At 50.3% G+C, this 13,977-nt stretch overlaps 2 protein-coding genes across 3 annotated transcripts; both read right to left on the bottom strand.

Annotated features, from left to right (window-relative positions):
- Positions 1–1,108: 1,108 nt before the first annotated feature.
- Positions 1,109–2,602, bottom strand: LOC128812176 (phospholipase A and acyltransferase 1-like). Its single transcript, XM_053986419.1, has 3 exons — positions 2,296–2,602; positions 1,844–2,112; positions 1,109–1,460 (listed from the first exon to the last, which is right to left on the bottom strand). Exons 1-3 carry the CDS (start codon positions 2,405–2,407, stop codon positions 1,275–1,277), a joined length of 567 nt encoding a protein of 188 aa, XP_053842394.1. The 5' UTR covers positions 2,408–2,602; the 3' UTR covers positions 1,109–1,274.
- A 968-nt stretch (positions 2,603–3,570) lies between these two features.
- On the bottom strand, positions 3,571–7,281 carry LOC128812177 (phospholipase A and acyltransferase 1-like). Of its 2 annotated transcripts, none has more exons than XM_053986421.1 (4): positions 7,138–7,281; positions 6,464–6,674; positions 6,007–6,275; positions 3,571–4,245 (listed from the first exon to the last, which is right to left on the bottom strand). In XM_053986421.1, exons 2-4 carry the CDS (start codon positions 6,579–6,581, stop codon positions 4,135–4,137), a joined length of 498 nt encoding a protein of 165 aa, XP_053842396.1. In that variant the 5' UTR covers positions 6,582–6,674; positions 7,138–7,281; the 3' UTR covers positions 3,571–4,134. The 2 variants fall into 2 exon arrangements, with proteins under 2 accessions (XP_053842396.1, XP_053842395.1); XM_053986420.1 differs by lacking the exon at positions 3,571–4,245 and adding an exon at positions 5,308–5,624.
- Positions 7,282–13,977: the final 6,696 nt, after the last annotated feature.

Below are 13,977 nucleotides of genomic sequence, written 5' to 3'. Positions count from 1 at the left end.
AAGTCCTATAACGGAATTGGCTGATAGCTCTGGGCATTCAAAAGAATGGTTTGGGGAGTGGAATGGGGGGTTGGCAGTTTTGTAGCTGGTGGTGCTCTCCTGCGCTCGGGGGACGCGGAGCCGTCGCAGGTTGCCGCGGGCAGTGGTGCGCTCTGTGCCGGGACTTGGCTGCGCCGTGTTCTGGCCCCGCGGTGTGGCGGTGGCGGTGCTGTGCTCTGGCCCCGCGGTGTGGCGGTGGCGGTGCTGTGCTCTGGCCCGCGGTGTGGCGGTGGCGGTGCTGTGTTCTGGCCCCGCGGTGTGGCGGTGGCGGTGCTGTGTTCTGGCCCCGCGGTGTGGCGGTGCCCGCCCGTGCCGCCGCTGCTGCGCGGATTCCCCGCGGCTCCCCCGGCCCGGCCCCGGCACGCCCGTGCCCCGCCCGCCCTCGCAGCGCCCCTGCCGGCCGCAGCCGGCGCTGCAGCCCGCGGGCAGAGCGGCGCCGGGCGGGACAGCGGCGCTCCGCGGATTGCGCGCTCCGCGGATTGGGCTCTTGGCCGCTCCGGGCTGTGCATTTTCCACTGAAGAACTCTGATTCCTCTTTCCTCATTTCTGCCGGGAAGACCCGTACTTTCGAAATCATAATCATCTGGAAGGAGGGGTCTTCTTTCTCTTCCGGGAAGGTTCCCGCCTTCATTTGCCATCTTCTGCCTTTTGTACCAGAACACACACACACACACCAGGACTCAGCTGGAAAACACAGTAAACCCTCAGCAGTCCTTTTTATTTCAGTGATACACAGAAAGAGCCTACAGGAGCTAGATGATCAAAACAGGCAGAAAAGTCTGCATCCGTGCTGAACAAACCCTCCCCTCGAGAGGAGGTGTGTGGGATGGGAAAGGAATGAATAACTCGCTTGCAATTTCTCCCAGACTACCACAAATACCATCAAACACACTAAAATAAAAACTCACGTGGCAAGCAGGCTAGTGCTGCTGGGGATCACCTTGAATGGTGACAATCTTGACTTGTTATTCCTTACTGGGATGGCAGGGAGAAGGATGGCTAAAATGTTAAACTGGCAAACAAAGCTACACTCAACTAGATAAAGGAGAATGTCAGGGAAATATGAATGTGGATTTCAGATATTTTATTAAGGCTTATTTAATGTTTACAGCAAGGGTGGCACAGTTCCTAGGAAGGCTTGTAGGGATGTGTAGCAAAAGCTGACCAGTGACTGCGGTTTCCAGGAGATCCCCCCAGCCTTGTTCTGAGCTCTTCCTGACAGCCCATCAATATCACTATCTCCTGGACGCGCTCCTGTACAACGTCATCCTAAGAAGAGCAACACCAGCAGCAGCAGCAGCAAGACCAGTAATAACAGCAAAGCCAGCAACAGCAGCAACACCAACAGCAGGCAGACCCAGTTCACTAGCAGCAACCCCAGCTGCTACACCAGCTGCAGCACTGCTAACTGCTTTTGTGGCCTATAAAAGAATAAGCAAAATACAGGCTGTTAACATGAGGAGCACTCATATTTACACACCGCTAGCATGAGAATATAGAAAAGGCAGGGATAATGAGGATAAATAAACCAGTGAGAGGCTTCTCTGCCCCATAGCAGAAGGGGTAGCACCCAAGTTTGTACCCCAGGAGGTGGCACTCCCTAAGAGGGCACTGTCAGGGTGCAGACAGAGCACAGTGACCCTCCAGGGGCAGGGGCTCTGGGGAGGCAGCACTGCTTTGGAGCCCACGCCTGGCACTCGGCTGTCCCCATGCGGGCTGCAGGCTGTGTCCCAGTGCCGCGGCTCACAGCGAGCAGCCAGGAGGTGCTCTGGGAGGCACCCAGGGGCTCACCCGTGGCACTCACCTGCTCAGAGACTCCTTTTCGGTAGCGGAGCATTGTCACAAAGTGCTCACAGTTCCTGTTAAGCACATCATATGGCACCTCCTTGTCAATCCATTTCTCAGCACGCCGGATGATCTCCTCCACAGGGTGAGGAGTGCAGTAGCGGTCATACTTGTTGTTGACACGCCATTTATCATTTCCCACCACATCCTTCAGGATCTCCTTCTTCACCTTGGCCGTTGTGGCACGTATTGAAGAGCTGCTAAGCGTAAAGGATGTGGCTCCTTCATCTGTGTAAGCCAAGGAGGAGATAATGCAGGAGTGTAGAGACTCTCTGGCCATCCAGAACGTCAGATGTGTTTCTGACTCCTTTGGAAAAGCTAGCTACACGCACAGGGGCCTATGGACGGAGACAGGGCTCTTGGGGCATGCCAACGCCCCGTCTGCACCTTGCCAGGCGGCAGAAGCCTTACCTGTCACGTGGATGACATAGCCATCCCCCACGTACAGGGCCCAGTGCTGGTAACCTGTCCGGTCGATCTCAATCAGGTCGCCGGGCTGGGGATTGCAATTGTCCTGTCCCATCTCAGGATCGCGCAGTCAGGACGTGCAGCTGCAGCTGGGCTGGCTCAGCGCAGGGCAGAGCGCGGCGGGGAGGCGAGGGCTGTGCAGGGGCAGCTGCCGGGAGCGCAGGCACGGAGGGTGTCAGCGGCGGGCCCCGAGGGCAGCGGCTGCCGGAGCGGCGGCCCCGCTCGGCCGGAGCCGGCTCGGGGCCGCTGCCGCCCGCCGGCGCAGGGCGAGGGAGCGAACGGCCCCGCTCGCAGCCGGCGCATCCGCCGAGGGCCGAGGCCGGGCCGGGCGGGCGTCCGGCTGCTGCCGCCGTCCCCGGCTGCCCCCGCTCGCCCGCCCGCGGTGCCCGCGCTCCCCTCCCGGCCGCGCTCCGCTCGGGGCTCCGCCGGGGCCGGGCCGGGCCCGCTCCGGTGCCGGGACGCGGCTGCCCGGGGATGCCCGCGGTGCCGAGCCCGTGCCCGGGCCCTGGGGCACCTCCGGCCGCCCGGCAGAGCCGCGCCCGCCGCCGGCAGCCTGGAGGGGCCGCATTCTGCTGGGAACGCCCGCTCGCATCCCCCGATCTCCGCTCACCTCAGCGCCTGTCCCGCTTCTGTCGTGGCCGGGCTCAAAGTCCCCTCTACCCGCTATAAATGGGGAGCACGAGGAGCTGGGTGTAACCCGCCGTGCTCACTGCCTACTTTGCCCCGGAGCTAGCCCATCGGGGCACACTCACCACCTGCTCCAGGATGGTTCTGCTCTCGAGGTTGTTACCAAAACCACCGTTGGGTGAAAAATCTGATCCTGCCACCTTGGAACTTGGGCCACCCCCTCTTTGCGAGATGCCCCTGCCCTCGAGGGGTCCTTCTGTTCCACGGCAGGCAACCACCCTGACACTGCTCCTGTACACATAGCAGGATATCATCTTGTAAAACAACAACCTCTGGGTCATGTTTATAATCTGGCTTGCACACCAGTCAACCAGTCCTGAACCCAGCAGAGGATGTAAATGGCCAGTGCAAATGGCCTTGTGTAAATGCAAAAAACTTTGCAGCAACAACTTGATGGATTAGATTTACATTACACCACCTACAAACACAGTGTAGAGGACCAGGTGAGGCCCTTGAGCCAGACTCAGGGCTGCACAATGCTGGGGCTTCCCTGTCTTGTACTGAATCAACCCAGTTTTTCATCCTATGATGTGAACTAGATTCAGATTGTTTAATGTCCTACAATGCCATTCTTTTTAGGGACACACTGTGCTTGTGCTAGGTGTGCCCCACTGCACAGGCATTGAGAGTTCTCTCAGCTGTTGGGAAAAGAACAGCCTTGACTCTACTCCATGGCAACTCAAACAGTTGCCATGCCAGCATTTCCTAGAAAGGTTCAGAAGTGCAGAATGTAGCAAGCAATGGATTTTGCTGCTCCTCCTCACACTCTCACTTTATGGTTTTGGGCAGTGTTCCACCAAGTCCTGTCAATGCACCCACCAGGCTCCATGGAAAGGCATCCCATAATGAGCAACATCACCCTGACTGGAAAGAGAAGCACAGTACAAATGCAAAATTCTGCATTCTGTGAAATGTTGCAGCTTTCAAGAACAAGAAGACAATTCCCCAGATAAAATAATGCCAGTTCTCTTGTATTCCAGGACGAAGTAGAGATGTGAGAGGTCGATATGCTGCCCTCACATGGTGGTCTCTTGTCAGGGTGTGCAGAGAGAATGCCCTGAGTGCAGAAAAGTTCAGAAGTTCTGTATAACCACCTCAATAGCTTAACCATGAAAGAAGTTTCAATTCCATTTCCAGGAATCCAGAAAGGAGTTTCAGTTTGATTATTATGTGTTGTCCTGTGTTAAAACGAAGAACTTTCTTCAGCTGTAATAAGAAAGGGCAGTAACAAAGTACAACTGGAAACTTGGGTTTGGTTATTTCAAACATGGAAAAACTGCTGATTAAAAAAGCAATGAATTGGTTTCTTGTTTTGCTTTGCTTGCATGCAGAGGTTTTGGTTTACCTATTAAACCAACTTTTTCTCAAGCCTCAAGTTTTTTACTCTTCCGATTCCCTCCCTGATGGGGCTGGCAGGGGAGGGGTAAGTGGCTGCCTGGTGCTTTGTTGCTGGCTGGGGTTAAACCTGGACAAACTGTTCAGAGCAGACAGAGCCAGCCAGCCTCTCACAGACTGCTGTTCTGCTCTCACCTGTCCCTGCAGTCCAGGCAGGTGCCTGTAAGAAAAGCAACACAGGATTCTGTGTCTCACAGGTGGGGTGCAGGTAACCTGGCTCCAAACACTTAAGGCAGATCCTCCAGACTAAGGTAAATAAAGCACACTCAGCCTGAACAGTTTTCTTCCAAAACAATGCTCACATCAACTTAGTGACAAGGAAAGGGCATGGCTCAGTATATTTGGAAACACTTTGTAGGCAGGGAAAAACCAAGCAGAACACCATCATGCTAAAACTCTGAAGGATACAGCTGACCTTCCCTCTGACCTCCCAACCTCACAGGAGTTTTCTCAGTCTAAGCAGCACAAGTACAGACTCCAAGGCAGTGCACATGCCCTGCCTGTTCCTTTGCAGACAGTGCAGCCAGGGCTTTCCCGCCTACATAGAGCCTCAGCTGGAAAACCCTCAGCAGTACTTTTTTTTACTTTTTTTGGAAAGTTGAGATTAAAATCACAGAAATACAGAAAAAGCCTACAGGAACCAATTGATAAAAATGGATGAAAAGCCTGCACCAGTGCAAATGCACCCCAACTACCACAAAAATCACCACAGGCAATGAAATAAAAGGAGATATGGCAACCAGGCTAGTGCTGCTGGAGGTCAGTAACTGGTGCTGACATTTTGTTTCTTAATGAGATAGCAGGGAAAAGCAAGGCCAAACAGTTGAACTTGGATGCAAAGTTAGATAAAAGAATATTTTAGGGCAATTAAAGTTTAGATTTCTAACATTTTATTTAATTAAATATGAATTATTTCTTGTTATATTATTATTATTCTTATTTAATGTTTACAGCAAGGGTGGCACAGTTGCAAGGAATCCTTGACGGCAGGTGCAGCAAAAGCTGACCAGTGACCACTGTGGCCAGGAGATTCCCCTGCCTTGCTCTGAGCTCTTCCTGACAGCCCGTCAGTAGTACTTTCTCTCCCTCCTGGATGAGTCCCCAAACAAGCCCTTCACAACAGCGGTGGCAAGACCAGCAAGAATGATACCTCCTACAGCTGCTGTAGTACCAATTACTGCTTTTGTGACCTACAAAGGGAAAGTAAAACACAGGCTGGAAACATGAGGAGCACTTATATTTACACACCCCTAGCATGAGAATATAGAAAAGGCAGGGATAATGAGGATAAATAAACCAGTGAGAGGCTTCTCTGCCCCATAGCAGAAGGGGTAGCACCCAAGTTTGTACCCCAGGAGGTGGCACTCCCTAAGAGGGCACTGTCAGGGTGCAGACAGAGCACAGTGACCCTCCAGGGGCAGGGGCTCTGGGGAGGCAGCGCTGCTTTGGAGCCCACGCCTGGCACTCGGCTGTCCCCATGCGGGCTGCAGGCTGTGTCCCAGTGCCGCGGCTCACAGCGAGCAGCCAGGAGGTGCTCTGGGAGGCACCCAGGGGCTCACCCGTGGCACTCACCTGCTCAGAGACTCCTTCTCCGTAGCGAAGCTCTGTCACAAAGTGCTCACAGTTGCTGGTAAGCACATCATATGGCACCTCCCTGTCAATCCATTGCTCAGCACGCCGGATGATCTCCTCCACAGGGCGAGGAGTGCGGGAGCGGTCATACTTGTTGTTGACACGCCATTTATGATTTCCCACCACCACCTTCAGGAGCTGCTTCTTCACCTTGGCCTTTCTGGTGAATATTGATGTGGTGCTCACTGACAGAGATGGGGCTCCTTCATCTGGGGAAGTCAGGGAGGAGATAAGGCAGTCAGGCAGACCCTCTCCATGACCTCAGATGGGTTTCCTTTGCTCCTAGAAAGGTCATCTACATACACAGGGTCTACCAGCAGCAGGATATGGAAGCAGACAGGGCTCCTGGGGCATCCCAACACCCACTCTGCACCTCGCCAGGCGACACAAGCCTTACCTACAGGTGTGACGTTGATGACATATCCATCCCCCACGTAAAGGGCCCAGTGCTGGTAACCTGTCCGGTCGATCTCGATCAGGTCCCCAGGCTGGGGGTGGCACTTGCCTTCTGCCATCTCAGGATCGCGCAGTCAGGACGTGCAGCTGCAGCTGGGCTGGCTCAGCGCAGGGCAGAGCGCGGCGGGGAGGCGAGGGCTGTGCAGGGGCAGCTGCCGGGAGCGCAGGCACGGAGGGTGTCAGCGGCGGGCCCCGAGGGCAGCGGCTGCCGGAGCGGCGGCCCCGCTCGGCCGGAGCCGGCTCGGGGCCGCTGCCGCCCGCCGGCGCAGGGCGAGGGAGCGAACGGCCCCGCTCGCAGCCGGCGCATCCGCCGAGGGCCGAGGCCGGGCCGGGCGGGCGTCCGGCTGCTGCCGCCGTCCCCGGCTGCCCCCGCCCGCCCGCCCGCGGTGCCCGCGCTCCCCTCCCGGCCGCGCTCCGCTCGGGGCTCCGCCGGGGCCGGGCCGGGCCCGCTCCGGTGCCGGGACGCGGCTGCCCGGGGATGCCCGCGGTGCCGAGCCCGTGCCCGGGCCCTGGGGCACCTCCGGCCGCCCGGCAGAGCCGCGCCCGTCGCCGGCAGCCTGGAGGGGCCTCATCCTGCTGGGAACGCCCGCTCACATCCCCTCGAGCTCCGCTCACCCCGGCGCCTGTTCCCCTGTTGTCGTGGCCGGGCTCCCAGCCCGCTGCTCCCGTTATAAATAGGATGAAGATGGCGCTTGCGCCGATCCTGTTTGGCTCACGGGCGACGCTGACCGAGAGCTGCCCTCTCTGTCTCCTCTTGCATCCCGTCCCGTCCCGCCGCCCCCTCCTTCTCCCTCCCACCGCCCCTCCCAATCCGGTCGCTCCGCTCCCGGGATTGTTGCTAAAAGCGCTGGTTTATTGGAAAATCCGATCCTGTCCCAGAGGAGGAAGTGCCATTGCCACTTTCCCGGAGACAGCCACGGCTCCTCGAGCCCCTCCAGTCGCGGAGTGGCTCCGGTCCCGCTCGGCCGAGCGGTGAGTGAGCATCCAGGAAACCTTTCGAGAGAAAAATGGGCTGCTGCCGTTCTACTTCTTCACCGTGATGAGAAGCAAAGAAGGTGGAGCTCTGCGTGAAATAATTTTAGGGCAAAGGGATTTTTAGGATGTGTTTTTATAACGTGGCCTGGACATTTCCTTTGGGACAGCAGAAGAATTTCATGTTTGTGCCCAGCAAGGGTCCTGGTCCAAGAAATAAGCACAGCTGAGCCGGTAGAGCCATCTTCTTTACTGGTGCTGGCACAGTGTGTTAAAACTAATGAGAAAAGTGTCCTCTGGGTAAGTTGAACTAAGTGGTATTTAAAGCCTTGCATTTCAGAAGTCTAGTGAGCAAGCTGGTTGATATAAAAGATGAGAGCAGTGGAAGATTTGCCATCTTTCTGTCTTCTAGTGACATTAATTGTTAATTCAGAGGAGCATTGAACAGCACTTCTGCTTTGTGTATCATCCCCTTTTTAAAATCTGAACTATTTGCAAAGCTTTGCAGTGGAAATTTAATCACCAAGGCAATTCTTGTGGTATGGAAAAAAACCCAAACATATATATGGAAACCCAAATATCTGCTTTACCTGGGCACAGCAGGTCCTGTTGCTTAGGGGAGCTTGAGCTGGGATCCTGCAGGGGAGGGACTGGCCTGTGTCCCACCCAGTGCAAAGGGAGGTGAGTGTAGTCAGCACTGCTTGGCAGTCACTGAATCACGCCGTGGCAGGCGCGAGAGTCCAATAGAAACTGCCACTGAACAAGCAGCAAAGATTATATTATAAACACAGTGAAATTCCAGCATAAAGTTGACAGTTCATTTGTGCACGAGTAGGTCTCTCTCACTGATTCATTTTCATTGTGTAATGAGGTTGAAAGACCCTTTCTATTCATACCCTTCCCAAAATAGATGTAGCCTGTGTGTATGGACAGCTGGTGTGCTCTTGAATGGACCAGAATAACCTGACTCACCACGGAGACTGCAAAAACTTCTCTGGCTAACAGTACACATGAGTTTATGGGCACAAGGGAAAGGAAAAAAAAAGTAATTAAATAATAACAAACATTACAGCAGAAAAACCAGCAAGCCCTGTTAAGAAAACCCTCCTGTCTGACCATCCAGGACCCACTCTGGCAGTCATACTCGCTGCACTTGAGCTGGGACTGAGGCCCTGTCAGAGTTCCTTTGAGGTGCCCCCCTTGATTCCCTGTACACCTCACACTCACACATTCAAAGGCTTCTCACCTGCGCAGTCCCAGGTTTGCCATAACAGAGTCTCAAACATCTGGATCCTTAAAATAAATTAATCATGGTGCAACAACAAAACAACAGCTTGAGCTGGGTGCCTCCAAGGAGGAACCCCAAACAAAAGAAACCTTGTAGATTTTGTACCCTCACAGTCTGGGGTCCTTAGCTCCTGCTGTATCTGAGTGTCTTTACATGTGCTTGTGTCACAGGTCCCCCTGCCCTTTGTTATGTAAAGGATTGGCACCAGTTCAGTCAGGCCTTGCCACCCAGAGCTCAATCTGCATCTTACAGTGCAGCTCTACACCGAGCTATCTGCAGTACATGTCTTCCTCAACAATCAGAAAGTAACCTGCAACGTACTGGAAAAGCACCAGAAATATTTTCATGGTGCTTTACATCTCAAAGCTTCACTCATAGCCCTGCTAATCTGTTCTGGGCTTGAACAAGGCTCAGGCAATGCTTCAGTCCCTGAGCTTTGTGAGTGGTCTGTCATGGGGTGGGTCTCTCACACAGCATGTAACTAGGCATTGCTGCAAATACCTTTGGTCTCCTGATGTAGGGGACTCCTTAGTATGGTCTGGGGCTGAGTTGATGCAGAGCTCCTCTCACATTAATCAGTGTAGCAGCTTCTGAGTTTGCAAAGACCCCCAAGGAGAGTTTATGATGCAATCTCATTCTTCAGAAAGTTTTTGTTAAGTTCTGCTCTTACTTAGCCCCCACAGGCTGGGGACTGATGACAAGCCTGCTTCTTGACCTGGAGGTCATCCTTTTTATTACATCTGTCCTCAGGTGAGCTCAGTGTCTTGTTTCTTTCTCTCCCCAGCTGGACATGCCTTGCCAGAAGAGGGGTAAAGAACTGCGTCCATGTCAGTCAACTAATCCCCTCCCCATGGAAGGATTTGGATAAAATCTCATGAAGAGAGATCAGGTCTCATCCTGCCTGGGATGCTATAACTAGTTTGTAGAATCATAGAATGGTTTGGGTTGGAAGGAACCTAAAGATCATCCAGTTCCAATCCCCTGCCATGGGCAGGGACACCTTTCATTAGACCAGATTGCTCAAAGCTCCATCCAGCCTGGCCCTGAACACTTCCAGGGACAGGACATCCACAACTTCTCTGGATAATCTATTCCAGTGCCTCACCGCCCTCATAGTAAAGAATTTCTTTCTAAGATCTAACATAAACCTACTTTCAGATATCTAACCTTAACCTACTCTCTTTCAGTTTGAATTCTGACCACATCAGTCTATGGTTTGTACATCTCTCAGAGGTGTGTATGTGATGTTGTGCCATCAAGGTCTGTCTGGAATTCGTGCTTTTCAAACATCCTTTGAAGACAACAGATTCGCTTCCGTCAGTTAGAACATATTTCAGTTTGGGCCTACAATGTGATATCTGAGAGATATTTTAAATGAACAATTACAAATGTTTTCAACAAATGCAATGATAAATTTATTATAATTTCTTCTCAAAGTATTAGAAATATGATTAATATACAAGAGTAAAAAGTATGACAAATCAATAGGAATAATATTGTTAACTATGGATGCGTATTTGGAGATTCATTTTGATCAAATGCACTGTTCACGATGCAGCCATAATCTTGCTCACGTTCTCTAGCATCCAGTTTATCCCTGGACCTTTTCAAAGAAGAATCCCTTGTTATTGTAACTGTATCCATCTTTCTCTTCCTTCTGTACAATGGGGGGGGGGGGGAAGAAAAGAACAACATATTTTAATTTCAATTCTTATTTATAGTGAGAGATCAAACAATGCTGTGAGCATGAATGGGACTGGGTTTTGGAGAAGCTAGAGTTCTATGAAAAGTGATGCATAGGTCTTGTGTAAAAGAAATGGAATGTGTTAATTCCTGATAAAAAAAGTTAAGTTTTCCCTCACATTCCTCAAAAGAGATCCCCAATGCTGTGGCTCCTTTCTGCTCTTGCAGGTATGTGACTGATGAGAGTTTTGAGGTTTACAGATGTTAAAAGAGGTGTCTTTGCTGAATGTAGCAAAGCTGGGAAAAGCCTTACCTGACCAGGTACACTGTAGAGGAGATGAGAATGACAATAACAGCTACACCTGCCACAACTCCAATGACAATGGCAACTGTATGATCCGAATCCTCTGTGTCAGGGTCTTCAGCTGAAGAAAAAACAAGAGCCCTGTCACTGAAAGCTAACCATGCTGTGAACAGAAATGTTTTTTCTCCACCCTTGTCTGTCTGTTTGGTTTTTCTGTGTTCTCTGTAGCTTTCTGGAGTGGTGCCAGACCCAGGTCCTGTGTGCTGTACCGAGCTCTGCTGTGCTGCTTTCTGGTACCTCTCTACTGGACTTTTGACCCTTCTCTCTGCTTGGATGACCACAGGCTCTCACCCACTGGGTTGCTAACCTACATCATGAAAATGAAGAGCAAACCCAGTCTTCTTTATAACAACATTTTTGAAAATGATGTGATTTTGAAAACGATGTGATGTGTTAATGCAGACAGGGAAATACAGAATAGTTTTATTACCTATTTTTTCAGCCTCACAGTTTGGTCCTGTGTAGAGTTCTGAACATTCACAGAAGTGGAGGGAGGTGCTGCTGGAAGTTTCAGAGCAAATGCCATCATTCTTACAAGGATTTGGCATACATGGGCCACCTAGGAAAAAAGGAGAAACACTTGACTCTCAGATAATCCACCCCTGAAGAGAGTTGTTCTTGCATAGATTACGCTGACTCCTAATGCTGCACATCCCCTGTATTTTAGCATGTTTCTTATATCTGACAACATGAATAAGGGAAAGAAACACTGTTTCTCCAGTGAAACATCAGAGCAAGATCCCTTGCATGGTTTTCTTCTGTACACTCTCTCTTGCAACTGTCCCTAACCCAATGATGCCCTTTAAAGTTAGTCAAGACTTCATAGCATCAAAGACAATGTGATAGTGGTTGACTCACTCCTGTAGCATCCACGACTGTAGTTTGAAATGCCACAGATTTCATCAGACCCACACACTTCATCAAAGCAGAAAACAGTGGAGCTTTCTGTGCACTGGCATTTCTGAGAGCAGTCATCAGTGGTGAATATTTCTCCAATCTGGAAGCACAGGAATTAGATGTTAAAAAAGATCAAATAAAATCAGCCAGAAAAAACATGAATGTAGCACTGGAACCCTCATTATTCTCTCTCCAATGCTTTCCTGATGAACGGCAGTAGGGCAGATTGAGTTTTTTAAAAGTAGTTTGTAAACAACCAAAGCAGACAGCTTTTTGCAGCTCTTTGAAACTCGAAGATGGCCCAAAAAAGAAAGCAAAATAAGAGTTTGGGGCATGAGATCCTAGCCCCAGGCAGGGTGTGCAACCAAAAATGGGCAACTGCTGCTTGGTATGAGTGGCAAATGAATCACATCATACCTCCAAGGCAATGGAAATGCTATCTGCCATTTCAGAGTTTTAGAGGGAGACCAAGAGATCTTGACCTCTCTTCCCTTTCTCCAGAAACCAGAATTTTATTAAACAATTGCTCTTTGTTTCTAATGTTTTTACTGCAAAATTACATGCTGAGGATTATGAGAAGATGGTCAAAATAACTAACAAGAGAAAATACTGTTTAGTGCTGTGGGAGCTGTCTGACCCGCAGAGAGACCATACCTCATAGTATTTGTTAAGGTATGTGCAGCCACACTGTTTGTAAGGCACACAGTCAAAGCCACTAAGAACATAACCAGGGAGACATTCACAGCCTTCAACACAGGGTGATTCACACTCAGAGGGGCTGGTCAGGTCGTTGCAGGATGCTGGGCATGCAGACATGCATGAGCTGTACTTGCTGTTGGCAGGACATGACATACCTGCAAAAATAAGGAGTCCGGTTATACCAGGCTGCTGTGTGATACTTACTTACAGAATTCCCTTTCTGATCCATTGTGTAGGAGGCAATATAATAAATATACACACAGATGTGCATACATGTATAATAGTTCTGAAGCTGTAAGTAAAGCACTCCAAAGTCAGGAAATGCATCATCAAAGCTATTTGTATACTGTGCTCTCGTTCCTGGTATACACTGATCTCAAAAAAATGCTCACATGTTCAGGGTTGCCATCCCTGCAAGTGCCAGAGCTGTTCCACAACTTTGGAAACTGTGCTTCACCAGAAATACAAAGTCATCTAACCATAGCAGACACAGGGAAAACATTGTTTGATGAATCTCCAAACTTAAAAAAAAATGAGGAAAAATATGTTTGAGATGATTATTAGTCTTACTTCAGCATTTTTTTAGGCTGAAAAGTTCTGAGTTTTCAGTTGAATTCTTTTTTAATCTTGAAATTTCATAGGCAAAAAAGGTAATTAGAATATTCTGTAGATTTAAAGAAAGTTCAGAATGAAATGTTTTGCTTTCAGATTTGTAGCTTGTAAAGGTCTCCAAAATGTAAACTTTTTGTCCCATTGGGAATGGGGACATCTTTTCACTCACAAAACTTCTGATCACACAGAGTTGACAGCTCTGATTTCCTAACTATCTCTCAAAGCTGGGGTTTAAATGCAAGTCAGAGGCCAGAAAAACAAGTGTGCTTAACTGTGAAGAGTGAGTGAAGTGTGAATCAACATGTTTTTATTCCCTGAGAAGATTTGATATAGGAAAAGGCTTAAACTTCAGATTTAAAGAGTCCTGTAGGTAGAATCCCTACTTCCTGTTTCTTCCTGTGCTTACCACACTCTGTCTGCTGCCTCCAGCCATCCATGCTGACTCCTTGCTGCTGACAATCCAGCACATATTCCTCTAGACTGCGACACAAGATCTCATCTCCTTCCACACACATATCAAACAGGCAGCTCCTGTGCAACATGAGAAAACATTAATTCCCAGTACATTTGTTATTGGTTGTTTTCATCTGCTTTTCTGACTGACTCTGAGTAAGTTTTGTTTTCCAACAAAACTATCTGGCTGACAGGAAACAGAGGAGTACAAGACACCCAGAGCACGTAATTGGGAAGATCAGGTCATTTGTTGTGCAGCTGCTGCTGCTGTGGGAGATGTCCATATAGGATCATAGCATCATTAAAGCTGGAAAAGGCCTCCAAGACCATCAAGTCCAAGCTTTAATCTGACTCTGCCAGGCCCACTACTAAACTATGGCCCTAAATTGAAAGCTTTCCTCATATACAATCTAAGTCTTCCTTGAACCAAGCAATAAACAGTTACCTGGCTTAACACAGTAAGTTCTTCTTTGCCCTCTGCTTCTGT

Source organism: Vidua macroura, chromosome 10, assembly GCF_024509145.1.
Source record: "Vidua macroura isolate BioBank_ID:100142 chromosome 10, ASM2450914v1, whole genome shotgun sequence".
In the NCBI taxonomy this organism is placed as follows: Eukaryota; Metazoa; Chordata; class Aves; order Passeriformes; family Viduidae; genus Vidua; species Vidua macroura.
This window is presented reverse-complemented; position numbering and strand designations above follow the sequence as displayed.

Coding starts and splice junctions, on each gene's coding strand:
- LOC128812176 (XM_053986419.1), bottom strand. CDS start 2,407: ATGGGACAGGACAATTGCAATCCCCAGCCCGGCGACCTGATTGAGATC. Junction 2,113..2,295: donor CTATGTCATCCACGTGACAG/GTAAGGCTTCTG, acceptor TGGCTTACACAG/ATGAAGGAGCCACATCCTTT. Junction 1,461..1,843: donor GAAAAGGAGTCTCTGAGCAG/GTGAGTGCCACG, acceptor ATTCTTTTATAG/GCCACAAAAGCAGTTAGCAG.
- LOC128812177 (XM_053986420.1), bottom strand. CDS start 6,581: ATGGCAGAAGGCAAGTGCCACCCCCAGCCTGGGGACCTGATCGAGATC. Junction 6,276..6,463: donor CATCAACGTCACACCTGTAG/GTAAGGCTTGTG, acceptor TGACTTCCCCAG/ATGAAGGAGCCCCATCTCTG. Junction 5,625..6,006: donor GAGAAGGAGTCTCTGAGCAG/GTGAGTGCCACG, acceptor TTCCCTTTGTAG/GTCACAAAAGCAGTAATTGG.